The sequence below is a fragment of the Hemitrygon akajei genome, chromosome 2 (genome assembly GCF_048418815.1).
Source record: "Hemitrygon akajei chromosome 2, sHemAka1.3, whole genome shotgun sequence".
NCBI classification, from domain to species: domain Eukaryota; kingdom Metazoa; phylum Chordata; class Chondrichthyes; order Myliobatiformes; family Dasyatidae; genus Hemitrygon; species Hemitrygon akajei.
Genome location: NC_133125.1, coordinates 33560340 through 33578556, shown reverse-complemented (window position 1 = coordinate 33578556; position 18217 = coordinate 33560340). Strand labels below are relative to the sequence as shown.

The 18217-nt window shown below is 37.4% G+C and overlaps 1 protein-coding gene across 2 annotated transcripts in view; it reads right to left on the bottom strand.

Annotated features, from left to right (window-relative positions):
- mfsd3 (major facilitator superfamily domain containing 3) overlaps positions 1-18217 on the bottom strand; it is a 61751-nt gene that overhangs the window by 33039 nt on the left and 10495 nt on the right. For both annotated transcript variants that reach the window (XM_073069885.1, XM_073069883.1), the window contains exon 3: positions 2202-2349. In XM_073069885.1, coding sequence (XP_072925986.1) covers positions 2202-2349 — 148 coding nt within the window. The remainder of the gene's footprint in view (positions 1-2201; positions 2350-18217) is intronic.

The window sequence follows — 18217 nt, the reverse complement described above, 5'->3', positions numbered from 1 at the left end:
ATAAGAGCATTAAAGAAGCTCTCATCTCAAATTTGCCAGCATTAATATGTTGTAAATGATTAGCATTCTTGCAGAAACAGGTGAGGGAGGAAAAATATGAAATTACAAACAGATGCCTGGATTTTTCAATTTTGATGTAAAATGAGATACATTTACTTAGAAACTAAAGTTCACATTTCGCAGAAATAAAATATCCTTCAGTTGTATAGCGCAAAATTTAAAAAACATGCACACTTCTACTGCTTATTAGTATGAAAATTGTTGTACTTTGTTCTTTCACTGTATACTCTGAGAATATATCTCACTAGAGTAATAAATATATTTTCAATTTATATTTTGGGTAATCACTGAATACAGAAAAGCAAAATATTTGATCTGGTTTGATACAGTAACAAATCAGAATCAGAATGAGGTTTACTATCATCCTCTTATATAATGTGAATGTTGTTGTTTTTCAGCAGAAGTACAGTGCAAAGACAAAAAAATTACTACAAATTGCAAAACAAAATAATAAGGTAGTGTTCATGGACTGTTTCATTTCAACTTGTGATGCATTCACAGGAAAAGCACTGAATCTAATCTTGTAGAAACATACTCTATTTAGTTTTAGAAAACTAAAAAAATAGTATTTATAAAAATTAAAAGTCAAATCCATCAAATCCACCTTTAAAAGAAATGCATAAACACCAACATAAATTATATAGGAAAAATGCTGTAGTTTCAGGTCTTCAAATGAGATTACAGCTAATAAGACAAGGCACATGAGAAGTGCCATGCAGTATATTGATCTAAAAGAGACTCATTTTCTGCAATCTGTGACCCACTTTACTATACTCCCATCATCAATTTGACACTCAATATTATTTGTCAAGTCCCAGGGATTTTGAGGGAGTGCCGGATGCCAGGTCTGCCCTTCCTTCCGATTTCAATGCCAAATTGAAATCTCAGTAATTTTACATTTTTCTCAATTCAACTGCCTAAAACATAAAAGAGCTAGTGTAACTGCTTATAGGTCAAAAGTCAATGAAACAATTGGCTCAATAGAGTGCAGAGAGTCATCTGACACTCTTGTTATTGGAATGCATTGATTTAGAAGCAGATAAAGACGATAAAAGTTATTCTGTAAACTTCCAATGCCAGATTTCTTATTCATATAGGGGATTTAACTTTGTTTTGAAAAGAAAAAGAATGCAAAAACTGTACAAGGGCTGTTACTGTATCAACACAAAGGTGGGACATTTAACCATTGTTGTTCATTTAGGGAAACTTACATGTATTGAAGAATTTTTAAAATCACCAAAGAATTAGAAATACAGTATAATTTTCTTTCATTTATGACACAAATTGGTTAGATCATGGAATTATCCATTATTTCCTGGAATAATTTTATTCTATTTTGGCACAGTTATAATTTACATAGGCAAATACAGAGTTGAGTTATTAAAAATGATTGAAACAATGCAGGTAGTAAAAACAATGTTCCTTCCTACTTGTATAAATGCTGCTATTTTGATTTGACTTGTTGTATCTACCTACAGACTTATATATTTGATGTGTTTCTTCAAGTATTCCACATTTCATATTTCTATTTATGTATACACATTATCACTGTTGTTTGGAATATGCTTGATCGACATTTTAAATGAATGAACTTTTGTTGTTGGTTTATGTTCACCATGTGCATAAGAAACACTATAAGATGCGATACAATAATGCCCAATGGGACCTTCTGCCTTCTTGACTCTGCCCCAATCTACCTACCCACTCACAAGCAGAAAAATTTAAAGAAGACTAATTTTAAACTATCTACAAACATTACAAACAAATCCAATTGATCCTAAGGTTAGACAGATCCTCATATGCAAACTATTACAACTGACTGCCACATTGTTAAATGGAGAGTTTGAGGAATGGAGCGAGGGTGATAGTTGATAAGAGTATGAGGGAAAGGAAATAAAATGAGTTAGGGTAAGATTAGTGTAAAAATTGGTGCTTGATGTTCAGTGCAGACTCAATAGGCTGAAATGCTTGTTTCCATGTTGCATTTCTCTAAAACCATGACATCTTACAGCAATTCAACTGTTTTTAGTAAAAATTTCCAAATAAAACAACTCAAACAAATACAGTATTAATGTCTAAAACAGAAGTGTATTTTTCTCATGCCTATTCATGAATAAGATCATTCAACTTTTTGAACTTACTTATACTTAGGCATAAGTATGCCGCCAGTGCACGATCCAAAAATAGAGAATCCCATTGCAACTATCCCATTCCAGAAGCCCAGCTCAGTCGAAGAGAAACCATGCTCCAATAAAAACATTGGAAACATGCTCACAGAACCCTGTTCTCCTGAAAACAGAATAAGATGGAAGCACAAGTCAATAGAATAGCAGAGTACATTGGCAACAATAAACGTGAATCTGCTGAAGCTGAGCAAGAATGCCCAGACATATTATGAAACTAGTCTATAAATTGCTTCAGATTGTGAACAGTTAATATTTCCCAATGAGATTTCCAAGTCACCTTTGCTTTTATTCTGTGAGGGGACAACTCAAGCTTTATATCATCCTCCATTAGGTAACTATAAACTAGTAGCATGAACTAGTTCACCAGTAACTGATTTACATATTCAAGTTTGCTATTGTTTCAAAGTTCAAAGTAAATTTATTATCAAAATACATGTATGTCACCACACAACCCTGAGATTCATTTCATTTTCTCACAGGCATACTCAATAAATCCATAATACAATAATAACCACAATCAATGAAACACTGCACCAACTTGGCATTCAACCAGTGTGCAAAAGACAACAAACTGTGCAGTTTTTACAATGTAATCATATGATCCACAGCATAATATCAGTGTAATACTGCAAGATGGTGGCAAAACTAAGATCTGTGTCATGTATTTTGAATAGATTCCAATAGATCTGTTCATGGTCACTTAGAAAATGTTTTACTCTCATTTGACTAGTACATCCTTCAGGCACACACAATGAAAGTGCATGCAAACATATTGCCCAGCATCATCCCTTCGACAGATCACAACTTTATGTTGAAAATAAAGCCAAATCCCACTTCTTATATGTAGGCAATTTTGTAAATGTAGTAATCCAGCTAGATTACCTGATGAAAGACTATTTTTAGCAATCCATCTGGTGCTGTTGTAATGGTGGATTTTTGGATTACTGCTAAATTCTGACTCCATTGGTGCAATGAAGCTTCAGTTGGAATTCACAACACTTGAACTGTGATACAGTGCATTAACTGTGCAATGAACATGAAGAAAAAAATCCCCCACAGTAATCACTCTGCTACCTTACTCTTACCACGGCCTAATGATAGAAAATTACTTAATTCAGCTTAGATTTACTATAATCAGTTCCTATTTATTTCACTGTTGCACAATATTCTCAAAAGCAGAGTCACACTTCTTCAAATTGTTTCCCCATTTTATTAATACCAAGAGAGATTTATTTTTGGTGTCATTATAGCTTCACCTAGTGGATCTTAAGTGAACTTCAGGATTGGACAGTTCCTATGTCATGCTTTATTTTTCATCTTTCTTGGCCTTATTAGACTAAACCCTAAAATAATGTATTTGAAATATCATTTAAAATAAGCGTGGCTGTGGCATTTGAAATGCTGACCCAAAATACAGTCAGCTAATTGTTAGAGTATTTTATGCTGCGTTTTGTTCTAGTCTGACCATCCTTGAACAAATGAACACAAAGCCCCAGCATCTACAGCGTCTCAACATTATGAAACAAAATCACTGTCACTATTGGTACCAAGATATCAATGTGAATCAGTTTCCCGAGGCAGATGATGTGCTAGTGGACAGATATATATCCGACTGGTTGCAAACACTGAGTATCCAGGCTCAGATTTAAATTGCTATTCAATGCATAAAGGTTTAAATTAAATGTAGGCAGTAAAAATTTGGAGGAAGGATGGTCCTTCAGTCAGAACAACTTATGCACATCTTATGATTGTTTTGTAGCATCACGCTGCCAACCTTGTCAGAAGTGAGAAGTCAAATCATATTAAAAGTGTTACCACATCAACCTACAAATTCCAGAAACAATTTTTTTTGAGGTGCTATCTTCAGCACCTGTCACTATGATGACAGATGCTTGGAATTTTAGCCCGAATAAGGATGGAAGATTATGAAGTCCTCTTACTGGAGCAGAAGAGCTTGGAGATGGCATGGATAGAGTTAAGAAACTAGTAGAGATAAGTGGTAAGTGGCGGGCTGGTGTACTGGAGAAATTGAAATAATGACAGGTATTAGGGATAGAAGCAGTAGAGGCAACTAAATAAATATTAAGATTGCTAGTTGAGGGTATATTTAAAGCAGAGGTTCATATGTTCTTGATTAGTAAGGGTGTCAAGTGTAAAATAGCCATGATGGAATGGCGGAGAAGACTCAATGGGATAAATGGCCTAAACTGCTCCTGTGTTTAATGGTTTAGAAAGGTAGCAACAAAAATCTAAAGTCAGAATTATCTTTGCCTTCAAGGTGATTATAAAACAGTAGGCAATAAACATGCTTCTTTTCCTTAGAGAACAATAAATACATTGCATTTTTTTTACTGTTACTGTTTTCTCCATTCCTAAAATCAATCTATTTCTTTCTGTTAATCCCTGGCTGTTTTCATCATCGTCATTTGGAAACTTAACCACTTGGCATCAATTTTCAGTTTGAGCTATTGGTTGTAGACTGCTTCTTCATTGTAATAGCATACAAATGCACCCTAAACCTGCCTTGATTCTTAAGGTATTCTGTGTAGTACTTCCCTTCATGACCAGTTTGTTCAAGAAGTACCACAGCCCAATTTCTTCCATTTCCTTGACAACTTTAGATGTTTTCACAAAGTACATCCAGTTAAATTCATGGCATGAGCCAGTGAGAGGAAGTTTTATAATGGAGTATAGCATATTATAGCATTTAAAGCTTCATGTTACCTCCTCAAAAAGAATCAATGAAATACCCATTTTAAAAGTTTCACCTTCTAAAGTTAATAGGTTATTTTTTTGAGTTAATCTTTCATTGGTCCAAATAGCTAAAGTCATTAGTCTGCTTCCTAAATGACAAAACCCGATTTCTTAATGTCATTATCTATTTGATTATTTAGTGGTAGCATTTAAGAATGTATAGATTTTAAAAACAAAAGTTTGATCTCATTGCAAATTCAGTACTGAATATTTATAGATTATAACTTTTTAAGAGATGTACCATTTATGAAAGTATTACATATGATGTGAGTAATTTGTGAATAATTTTAGATTGAAAACATTTTTGGATCAATACTTGCAACCACTTTGTAGGTGGTTGAATAAATGAGGAAAGAAATATATTATGCAAATAACATACTAAAACACATGCCAACCATGCACAGAACCAACATATAAATAGAACTTATTGACCGTAATATAAAAAAGGAAAACAAATAGGTAATACCAGTCATGACGTTTTTAACATTACATTAGTTCAGGCCAATCATGCATTTGTGGTCGAGGAAAAATAATCCATGCATTACCAAATGGTGAAGAATTTGTAAGAGACAAATTATCAGTCATTTACTTGAAAAAAAGAAGCAAGTCTAAAGGTTTGTATCCAGAGATGTACAATGGAGGAGTTTTAGTAGTCAAAGACAATTATTTTTATTTAATTTATTTATTATTTATTGAGATGCAGTCTGGAGTAAGTCCTTCTGGCCCTTTGAGCCATGCCACCCAGCAATCCCTAAAATTTAATGCTGGCCTAATCATGAGGCCATTTACAATGCCCAATTAACCAACCAACTGGTACATCTCTGGACTGTAGAAGGAAAGCCATGGGGAGAACCTACAAACTCCTTACAGGCAGCGGCAGGAAATGAACTGGGTTGCTGGCACTGTGAAGCATTGTGCTGACCACTTTGTTACTGCACTGCCCCAACTGTAAAAACAACTCTAAAAAAGTTCACAAGAATAATCTAGAATATAAAGATAATTGGTAACAGCAAAACAAGTTAGCAAGAAATTATTATTCAAACATCCAAGGATTGCAAAGCTCAATACTGTCCGACAGGCTGTAGCATTATTAATCATCAGGAAATAGATAAGTTGAAAAGGAGCTGTTAAGTGCAAAACTATAGCATTAATGAATATAAATTATTTAACCAAAACTGTCTTGAACACTAAGCACCACTTTCCACTTTAAAAACAGACCTGAGTTAAGAGATTCAAGGTAGTTAAGAGGATGTCATGCAAAATGCACTGATACAGTCTGACTAGACATTTAGTCCAGCAACACTGTACTTGCTTGGACTGTGTATTTGTTTAACAAATACTTCAGGCAATTATTGTGATAAATTCATTAACTGGGTGTTTGTCATCTAGCTGGTTTACACTATAGAAATCTAGCTAAAGCTAATTATATCGGTAATTATAAAGCTATTTATATCGGTATAAAGCTATTATACCGATATTCCCATCTTTTCCCTTCATAAGGTTATAAAGTTCAGGGTGAATGTCAATATGATTTTGTGCACTTTGATCTTTTATAAATACAAGAAAATAGCTACTGTTGGAGACCAAGTATGCAGATTCTCTATACAAGGGCTTTATCTTGTTTTTCGCAGAGACAACACAGCAGAATGAGACACCCCTTTGCCCATATTGTCCTGTGAGCATACTGACAGCAGGACATCCTTAGAAATCAAAAGGAATTCTATTCCCTCAGTACACTGCTAGATTGCAATCACAGGTAGTGCATGTTGACATCTTGTAGATCTGAGCCGAATGCCCTGGCAGCAGATGGCATTCATTCACCTTCACTGGTAACCTGTGCTGAGGTGAGGAGTCTCAGACATTTGAGTACAAATGAAAATCATCACCATAACATTTTTAGCTCTACTGAACTATTGCAAACATCAGCACCATTATGCAATAAAACGTATTTATTTAACACAAGTTATTTACTTGTTTCTCCAAATTCCTATGTGATACAAGTAGTCTGAAATTTGTGTTCAGCTTCAAACAGTCCATCATAAACAAAAAAAAATCTGAGGAAGCAACACTTCAGGAAAAAAATGTTGTCCAGTGTACTCTTTAACTCTTTCAAACTTTTAGATAAAATTAAATCTTCAGCTATTTACTCTTTTAGTTTGTCCATTGTTCAAGTTAGTTGGTTTCCATAAAGTTGGGCTATTAAATTTTACAAACCACCTAACACACCATACCTTTTACATAGGAACTAACACAGAACTTGGGCACATACAGAAATTTATTCTTATTTTTAAAACACAGCAAATTTACAGTTGTTAAATTATCCACTGCATTTAAATTACATTGTTTACTGTCAGCTTCCAAACATTGTTTCTTAAAACAGTGAAAATAAATCTGAATGGGTTAAAACTATCGTGTATTTAATATTTAAGTAGTACTTGAGTAGTGTTGTAAAAAATTTTGTTTGATTAAGCATTTTTGTTTGTTTAAATAACTCATTACAGGTTATATATAAAAGTAAGTGAGTGGCATATGTCATCAAGCCACCATGTGGTATGTGCATATCTCGGCTAAAAGTGCAAACTAAGTATTAGTTTGCAACTAATTTAACTAATTGTAACTAAGTTAGCTTGTAACTAACTTAACTAAGCCCTAAGTACATACTAGTTACTTCCCAGCTCCTTTGATTTTCTTGCAATTAGTTATTTTTTATGTTTTAGAGTTACAAGACATAACAGTGGCAATGGGAAAATGTTAAGCAAACCTGAGACGACTACCTATCTGTTGAAATGTGGTGAAACATTCTAGTTTAATAAAAAGCAAAGTACATTTTTTTCTTCAGAGCAGCACATTTTCTTCACAAAAGGAAACAAGTGAGTTAAAAAAGGCAGCATAATCATTTAAAAACAAGCAGAAATAGATGGCTACATCTGAAGGACTGACAAATTTGATTGCACAATAGATAACTGGATATTATATAGTGAATAGATTGAGCAGTAACTTAAAGCAAACGGAATAGCCAATAAAAAGCAAGTACCAGTTTTACTGACTGCATTGGATTTAAAGGCATACAGTTTGCTTTGGATCAAACCACCTGAAATGAGTGTTGCTGGTATTATGAAAGTAATGCAGAAACATTTAGAATCAAAACCATTGTTGATCGTAGAATACCTTAGGTTTCATAAGCAGGATCAAGGGGAGTCTATTTCAGCCTACGTGGCTGAATTGATGAGATTGTATGAACATTGTCAGCTCAGTGATAGACTTAATGATGCACTGAGAGATAGGTTAGCTTGTAGAATCTTACAAGAAAGCATTCATAAGCGGGTCCTAGCAGTCAGAAGCCAAGATGGAGGAGTCTGTCAGGACCTGTGGTGTTTTAGGGTTGCTATCAACCCTGTACTGTAAGTAGATCAATACCTTCTGCCTGGGATAAAGGACATCTGAGCAGAGCTTTCTGAAGGGAAACACTTCAGCAAGGTGGACTTAACTACAGATGAAGATGGAAGAAGAGTCCTAAGTGTTCTTCACTATAAATACTCACATAAGGCTTTAATCACTATGATAAGCTTGTTTTTGGAGTAGCATCTGCACCTGCACTCTAGCAGAAAGCTATGGACAAGGTGCTGTAAGGCTGCCCAGGCACTTGGATGACACCATTTTTATGGAAATGACGAGGAACACCTCCAAAATCTCAAGGCAGTGTTTAAAAGATTAGAAGATTATGAGAATGCAAGATGCAACAAGCATGAATTCTTTAAACCAAGCACCACTTACTGTGGTCACTCCATTGATACACAAGTATTGCACAAGTGTGCTGTGAAAATTCAAGCAGTGGCAGATGCCCTGAGGCCAAAGGACATGTTACAGTGCTGAAATATTTTAGGATTTGTTGATTATAGTAACTGGTTCCTGCCAAACCTGGTCACCATGTTCTACACCTTGAACTCATTATTACAGATTGAGGAGGAATGGCAAAGGACAAAGCAGCATGAGATGGCTTTCTAAAAGACAAAGGAAATGGTGATATCAGACACTGTACTCACACATTATGATCCACATTCGAAAATGGCTCCTAGCTGAAGCATAACTTACATTTAAAAGAGCAGTTGGAATAGCTATATCAATGGAAACAGTAGATAGAGATGCAATTGAGTTACAATAAGAAATTAAAGTGAGCATGAACAAATTTGAAGTGCCTAAGCAGAAACCGGCCTGACCAAACAAACTCAGTTACCATTGTGGCAGGGGCTCAGATACACATACCCCAGACATACACCAGACCAACGCAGGTTTAAAAGTAAAACTTGCAGAAATTGCACCAAAATAGGACACTTATAAAGAGCATGTTGGGCAGACATAAAATAAATGGACTGCACAGAGAAGAGAAAAAGCTAAAAAATTAAGTTGCAGTTTCTAAAAGAGAACTGTTCTGCATGCTGTTGATGAAAAAATTTGATAATGATTGAAGTGGCACAGGACTGGGTAGCCAAGTGAACAGCAAACTCATTAAAACGGACTTGGACACTGGCTCAGCTGTTTCAGCCATTCCACAAAATGATTTGCAGATATCCAACTAAGAACTTATACTGGAGAAAATACAACCCCTGTGGGAATGACATTCGTAATTCAGTGAAATACAACAGCCAGCAAGTCATATTGGGTTTATATGCAGTAAAAAAACAGGATGGCCAGCATTGTGGGGACCTGACTGTCTGAGATAACTACAACCTGATTGGAGATCCACCCACTATTTGCATGCCACATCCCCTGAAAGAGAGTCAACTGAAAGCAAATTAAGCAAAATACTGGATTATGCCACAGCTGTCTCCATGCTGTACACTATGAACTGTTGCCCAACAGAAGGCAAACAGGCATTGGTGCCAAACTCTGTGTCTCTGGTTGGAAATCATATTGGACCAAGGAAGGACCTTGCTGCTCAGATGATATGAAACTGTTGAAAACAGTGGACTGACTACAACAGTTTTTGTAAAAAAGCTTCTGATATGTTAATGACAGTTACTTGAGAGATGTGGCTTGGTTTTCAGCAGGAAGAGAGTCAAGGAACTTTCGGAAAGTTGCAAGCTTTCGGCTTTTGTGACTATAAAGAACCAGAATCTAGTCTGCATGCATTAAGTTATTACGTGATCTTCATGTGGGAGACAAAAAGCTGCTTGTAAAAGTAGATGCAAAGACCAAAGCCCAGCTGGATGAATGGAAGGCCAGAAAGAACAAAATCAATGAAGATACAGGAACAGAGGAATCATCAGACAATGCTGTGGATGAGGAAACCAAAAGGAGAAATTAGATTGTAAAGGCAGCAAGGGAAGGATTAATAAGAGTGAACTAAATGCACCTTCCCAAGATCAAAATGCACATCCCAGAAAGAAGAAAAAGGATGACATAAGGACTATGGAAATGGAAGAGGTTAAATGAGACCTAATTTCTCAAGACATTACCAAACTCAGAGACAAGGACCTGAAGAAGAAGGAAGTCAAGAAAAAGAAAGACAATAAGTTGAAAGGAGAGAAGAGGTAGGGAGAAAGAATGTGAGCAAGAAAAAGAAAGGCACTAAAGAGAGAAGGAATGTGAGAAAGAAAAAGAGCAGGATAAACAGAGAGAAAGAAGCTGGGACCAGGAGAGAAGTAAGGGTCCAAGTAGATCCAGACAGAAAAGCTGAGAGAAAGAGAATAACAACACACACAAAATGCTGGTGGAACACAGCAGGCCAGGCAGCATCTATAAGGAGAAGCACGATCGACGTTTTGGGCCGAGACCCTTCGTCAGGACTAACCAAAAGGAAAAAATAGTAAGAGATTTAAAAGTAGTGGGGGGAGGGGGAAATATGAAATGATAGGAGAAGACCGGAGGGGGTGGGATGAAGCTAAGAGCTGGAAAGGTGATAGGCAAAAGTTATACAGAGCTGGAGAAGGGAAAGGATCATGGGGTGGGAGGCCTCGGGAGAAAGAAAGGTGGGGGAGGGGGGGGGGGAAGCACCAGAGGGAGATGGAGAACAGGCAAACAACTAAATATGTCAGGGATATGGTAAGAAGGGGAGGAAGGGCATTAACGGAAGTTAGAGAAGTCAATGTTCATGCCATCAGGTTGGAGGCTACCCAGCCGGTGTTGTTCTTCCAACCTGAGTTTGGATTCATTTTGACAGTAGAGGAGGCCATGGATAGACATATCAGAATGGGAATGGGACGTGGAATTAAAATGTGTGGCCACTGGGAGATCCTGCTTTTTCTGGTGGACTGAGCGTAGGTGTTCAGCGAAACAGTCTCCCAGTCTGCGTCAGGTCTCACCAATATATAAAAGGCCACACCGGGAGCACTGGACGCAGTACACCACACCAGCCGACTCACAGGTGAAGTGTCGCCTCACCTGGAAAGACTGTCTGGGGCCCTGAATGGTGGTGAGGGAGGAAGTGTAAGGGCATGTGTAGCACTTGTTCCGTTTACAAAGGTAAGTGCCAGGAGGGAGATCGGTGGGAAGGGATGGGGGGGACGAGTGGACAAGGGAGTCGCGTAGGGAGCGATCTCTGCGAAAAGCAGAAAGGGGGGGAGGGAAAGATGTGCTTGGTAGTGGGATCCCGTTGGAGGTGGCGGAAGTTACAAAGAATTATACGTTGGACCGGGAGGCCGGTGGGGTGGTAGGTAAGGTCAAGGGGAACCCTATCCCGAGTGGGGTGGCGGGTGGATGGGGTGAGGGCAGATGTGCGGGAAATGGGAGAGATGCGTTTGAGAGCAGAGTTGATGATGGACGAAGGGAAGCCCCTTTGTTTAAAAAAGGAAGACATGTCCTTCATCCTGGAATGAAAAGCCTCATCCTGAGAGCAGATGCGGCAGAGACAGAGGAATTGTGAGAAGGGGATAGCATTTTTGCAAGAGACAGGGTGGGAAGAGGAATAGTCCAGGTAGCTGTGAGAGTCTTTAGGCTTATAGTAGATATCAGTAGATAGGTCATCTCCAGAGATGGAGACAGAAAGATCAAGAAAGGGGAGGGAGGTGTCAGAAATGGACCAGGTAAATTTGAGGGCAGGGTGAAAGTTAGAGGCAAAGTTAATGAAGTCAACGAGCTCAGCATGCATGCAGGAGGCAGCGCCAATGCAGTCGTCGATGTAGTGAAGGAAAAGAGGGGGATTGATACCTGTATAGACTTGGAACATGGACTGTTCCACAAAGCCAACAAAAAGCCAGGCATAACTGGTCCCATACGGGTACCCATGGCTACACCCTTGGTTTGGAGGAAGTGGGAGGCGCCAAAGGAGAAATTATTGAGAGTAAGAACTAATTCTGCTAGATGGAAGAGAGTGGTGGTAGAGGGGAATTGGTTAGGTCTGAAATCCAAAAAGAAGCGAAGAGCTTCAAGACCATCTCGGTGGGGGATGGAGGTATATAGGGACTGGACGTCCATGGTGAAAATAAGGCAGTGGGGGCCAGGGAATTTAAAATCATTGAAAAAATTCAAAGCATGAGAAGTGTCACGAACATAAGTGGGAAGAGATTGAACAAGGGGGTATGAGACAGTGTCAAGGTATGCAGAAATGAGTTCAGTGGGGCAGGAGCAAGCTGAGACAATAGGTCTACCTGGACAGGCAGGTTTGTGGTTCTTGGGTAGGAGGTAGAAATGGGAAGTACGGGGTGTGGGAACTATGAGGTTGGTGGCAGTGGATGGGAGATCCCCAGAGCTGATAAGGTTGGTGATGGTATAGGAGACAATGGCCTGGTGCTCCTTAGTGGGGTCATGATCAAGGGGTAAATAAGAGGAGGTATCAGAGAGTTGTCGCTGTGCCTCTGCCAGGTAGAGGTCAGTACGCCAGACAACAACAGCTCTCCCCTTATCAGCAGGTTTTATAGTGAGTTTGGGATTGGTGTGGAGGGAGCAGAGAGCAAAGTGTTCGGAAGGAGTGAGGTTGGAATTGGAACAGGGTATGGTGAAGTCGAGACAGTTAATGTCCTGTCGGCAATTAGCAAAAAAAGATCCAGAGCAGGCAATAAACTTGCTTAGTGCTATCAGAACCACTTCCTGCAGACTCAGAGTCAACGCCTTCAACCACCATGGAGGAGGCCCCAGAACCTGAGATTGTTTCACATCCCATCTCACCTGCTAAGCACAGTTGACCCCCTTGTCAGGATAGATGTTATCCCACAAGAGTAAGAAAGCCTCCACAGTGATTAAATCTTTGGGCCTGAAAGGGACAATTTAACAATTTACTATGCTATTGATATCTGTATAATAGTTGTATTATATAGTGTACTGTGTATATAGTTGAGATGCATGCTGTATTTAGTTGGACTTTATAGCTAAGCAGAGAGGAGTGTTGTATATTTAATATTTCAGTGGATTTTGAGTAATATTGTAAATATATTATTTAACTAAGCATTATTGTTTGTTTAAATAATCCGTTATGAGTTACATGTACAAGTGTGTGAATGGCATTCGTCATCAGCCACCACGTGATACGTGTACGTCTTGCTAAAAGTAAAAACTAAGAACATTTACGAGTTCTTTTCTGGCCCCCTTGTTTTTCTTGCTATTAGTTTTTTATGTTTTAGAGTTACAAAATCTAACAACTATCACTCACATACAGGTGAGCCATCCATCACAACCATTCAGTTAATGGAAATACGCCTACCCAAATAACTACCAAAAGTCACTACCCAAAAATTAGAGGTACAGGATAAAATAGACTTTCATGCAAGTTTAGGTGAAAATAAATAAACACTTTTTCCCCAACTTGTGTTTCTTGACGCATTTGCAAATGACATAGCCTCACATTACAGAAAATTGCAATACTCCCCGTTACTGAGGAGCACAATAACCTATAATGCAAGGGGTCACTTGTACTGAGAGAATGATTAATGCTTTTTTTAAAATACCCAGCAGCATTTCCTGAAGCTGGCTTCCTTACAACTTGTTTAAGTAGCACCTGGAATATCAATGGCAATATATCATTGGCTCTTTGATACATGAAAATCAAGGCAAAAACATTCCTCCTCTCCACATTTATTCAGTTTTTATCAGATTTAGATAAAGATACCTCATTTTGCATTTGCTTTCTACATTTTGTTCATTAACTTGTCATCTTGGTTCTACCAAAAGCATCCTCAATTGCAGGTAGAAGGTTGTAGTTCAGATCTATCACTGGATTTTTAACACATAAACTTTGTTGACAACCTAACGCAGTAAAGGAGCAACACTGGTTCTCCCGTGTCTGGTCCTTTACTACAGTGAGGATAATAGCTCAAATGAGTATTAAAGATACTATTACACTACATGGTAGGCATATTATCCTTCCAGTATCTTGACCTGCAATCATCCCACAACCCAACATCAAAATTAAACCACCAAGATGTTTGTGTGGATCATATATCTGTAGATTTCCTGTGCACCAAGTGTCGGTAGTTTTGCCTTATAACAACTTAATTAATTGTGTAAAAGTAATAAAATTATTAATTCAATACACAGTAAATGTATATTGTTATGCATATTTCTTCTCCATTGTGCATGCTAATAATATATCAGCAAATAGCTCTGAAAATATCTGACTTTTTACCACTTGCCATTTGAAAATAGAGAGTTCTTCCCGAAGTTTATATTTTGGTCCAGATTCCAACATCCAACTGAATATTTCTACTGGTGTAATTTACGATGTTGAGTTTTTAAAAATTGTAAGCATATTCCCATTTTTCTTTTATATTCCTTGCTATTATAATAGTGAGAGACAGTATTCACTGCAGTAAACCTATTGCAGCCTGAACAATCTTCAAAGACACAAAACGGCATCCCAAGTATCTAACTGTAACAAACATAGAGCTTTGCACTGAATTAAAGCCACAATGAAGCTACTATGCTATTAATCAGTAAAAAATAAGCAATAAATAATGTTAAACCCGAGAAATTCTGCAAATACTGAAAATTATGTTACTATTCAAAACTATCACGTTTTGAGGTACTACAGTATAAAAGTTGTCTCTGTTCATGCAAGTTTCTAGGAGAAAATAAATACCAGCAACAGAACAGCAGAAAGCATTACAATATAGTTATCTCAGAGTATGCAGGAAAGATTTTCATTTGACGTATGACTCGCCATTGAACTATATGACAATAAAGCATCATCTTAAATCATCATTTCTTTTAAACATGGCAAAAGCATTTTCACAGTGACAAAAAATTTAATAATAGAAACCAACCCCTTCCAATTACATGAAACCTAAATCTGTCATTAGATTTTAAATCACTTGCAGCAAAAAGCAAGGATAGTAATCAGTAGCTCTTCAATAAAGAGTAGACCATCTGCTCGCTCTCTGTTACACAGTTTCAAAACAATTTTTTTCTATGCACTGTACGTTGAGTTCTTAAAAAGATGCTGGAGCAGGTTAATAAAAACAATACAACCCTATATCCTAATATTAGAATAGAAATACCAATCAGATGTAAGTGTGTGTTAACCTTCACACACAAAATGATTCACAATTATTAGATTATTTTTCTTTTTTTTGTATTTTTTTTATTGAAGTTCATCATCAAACAAACATTTCCATAAGATGTATTTCAGACATTGTACATATATATCATATAATCATATATGTCACAAATCTCCACAAAGTATTTATCCGAGGTATATACTTAGAGAAAAAGAGTGGAAAGAAAAAACAAGCAAAATAAGAACTATGTACAAGTAGGGAGTGATCTTTTTTTTACAACAGATTCATTGATTTGTGAGATAAAATCAGGCCTATGAGGCATTATGTAGTTAAACCATTTTTCCCAGTATGAATCAAATTGTTCCAGCTTATGATTAACAGATGCTGTTATCTTCTCCATTTTGTAAATGTCCATTGTAATTATTTTCATGTAAAATCACTGTAATTAAGGAGGTAAGCTGCTAACCAGTCTGTTCACATCCCCATCAATTACCATCTTACAAAGGTGGAAATTGTTGAATGCTTTAAGTTTCTGGGTGCAAATATCACCAAAAATTTATCCTGATCTAGCCATGTACTTAGATGGTATGGCCAAGAAAGCACACCAGCACCTCGATTTCTCAGAAGGCGATGGAAATTCAGCATTTCCCTGGGAATCCTCACCAATGTTTACAAATGCACCACAGAATGCACCAACCTGCATCATAGTTTGGTGATTGGCAACTGTCCTGTCCCAGTCCACAAGAACTTGCAGAGATTTGTTTACTTAGCCCAGTTTATCACAAAAATCAGCCTTCAATCCATTGACTGTCTACACCTTTCATCTCCTTGGAAAAGCAGCCAACATAATCAAGTATGCCTCCCAAATCAGTTGTTCTCTGTTCTACCCTCTTCCATCAGGAAGAAGATACAAAAGATACAAGAGACCATTTACGGCCAGGCTCAGGACAGCTTCTATCCTCCTGTTAAAAATACTCAAACTGATCTGTTACACGATAAAGTTGAACTCTTGATCTTTCATTCTATCTCATCATGGTCTTTGCATTGTATTAATCTACCTACTCTGTATTTAGCCTGTAACTGTATCAGTGTGCTATATTATTTTTTGCTTTTGTACCAGCTTGATGTGCTTATTTGTGGATTGATTTGTCTGGCTAGCATGCAAAGCCAAAACCTTTGACGAGCTTCCACTGGTTTCCGATGTAGGGCCAGAGGTTCTCGTTATCTAGTTGACCAGAAAGCTGCCTGAATTAGAGAACACATTTGATGAGGAAAGGTTGAGCAAGCTGGGGCTTTTCTCCTTGGAACATGAGACACAACTTGATGGAAGTGTATAAGATTGCAAGAGTAATAGACAGAGTGGGTGGCCAGCATCTTTCTCCCAAGGCAGCAATGGCTAATATAAGAGGACATCCTTTTAAGATTAGTGGAGGAAAGTATAGGACAGATGTCAGATTTTTTTAAAATTCAGGATGGTAAATACCTGGAATATATTGTCGGGGTGATGATAGAGGCTGATACATTAGAGACATTTAAAGACACTTCCGAAGACACATAGATGAAATAAAAATTAAGGGCTACTGGGTGGGGGGAAGGGCTAGATGATTCAAGTAGTTGGTGAAAAGAATGGCACAATATTATGTGCCAAAGGACCTGTGCTTCACTGTACTCTTCTAGGTCTGAGTTCTCTGCATCTCAGTATATGTAACAAAAATAAACAATTACCAATTTTCAGCAATATCTCGCAAGAAATATTGGAATAAAGAACCAGTTAAAATATTGTTGAAGAATGTTAGTTGGTAGACGGTAATTGATCATATCTTCAAAGAATTTGTTGTGTTTCAGATAGAGACCCGGGTCTGCAAGGTTTTAGATTAGCACCTATCCCATAGGTAAATAAGACATGTAAATGTAGTGTTAATCACTACAACAACACACTTAGAAATTATAAATGTATAATCTAATTTAGAATTAAGCAATGAACAACCTAATAGAAGATAACCAACTTCAGAACCATGGTCTGTTTTCAAACAAAATCAAATTCATCATGCTGCAGAAACTGTAATAATGAACCAAAAATTAAATACAAGTGTTAGAAAGATACAAAGTGCAATACTGATAGACTGCTGAACTCAAATAAAGTATCTAAACTTGCATACGAGGGAATCTGCAGATGCTGGAAATAAATAAAAACACGAAATGCTGGCAAAACTCAGCAGGCCAGACAGCATCTATGGGAGGAGGTAGTGATGACGTTTCGGCCCGAAACTTTAAGCAAATCCACAACTTCTAAGCTTTCTGCACATTGCCTATTACAAACACTTTTCTGCAGGGAAAACCATTTCCATTTGCAAATTTTCAAAGGGGTAATGAATGAAAATGCATGCTTTTATTGGATCAATAGCTAGTTCTCTGGGCTCCATGAAAGCTGCTCACCTCTATAGATTGCAACATAATTTGTGAATAAATTCAGGATAGCGTACGATTTTATTATCCGTTTACAAGGCAAGGACTCATGCATCTGTTGATAACGTTAAGTTCCAGCAAGCATAACTTGTTTTTATTTGTATCCACCCTAAATTATTGGAACGGGAAGTGGACTCTTGACTTTGTACTGAATTAGGATTTGTGATTATTTTTATTGCTAACAAATTACATCTTTCTATGTGTACTTCTCATGTGTTCCTCTAGAGGGTGCATCCTGACCAGTTACTGTCCAAGAAGAGAACAGTTGCACTTAAGAGCCCCCACACTTAAAACCTTTTGATTGGAGAAGACACACCTCTTGGG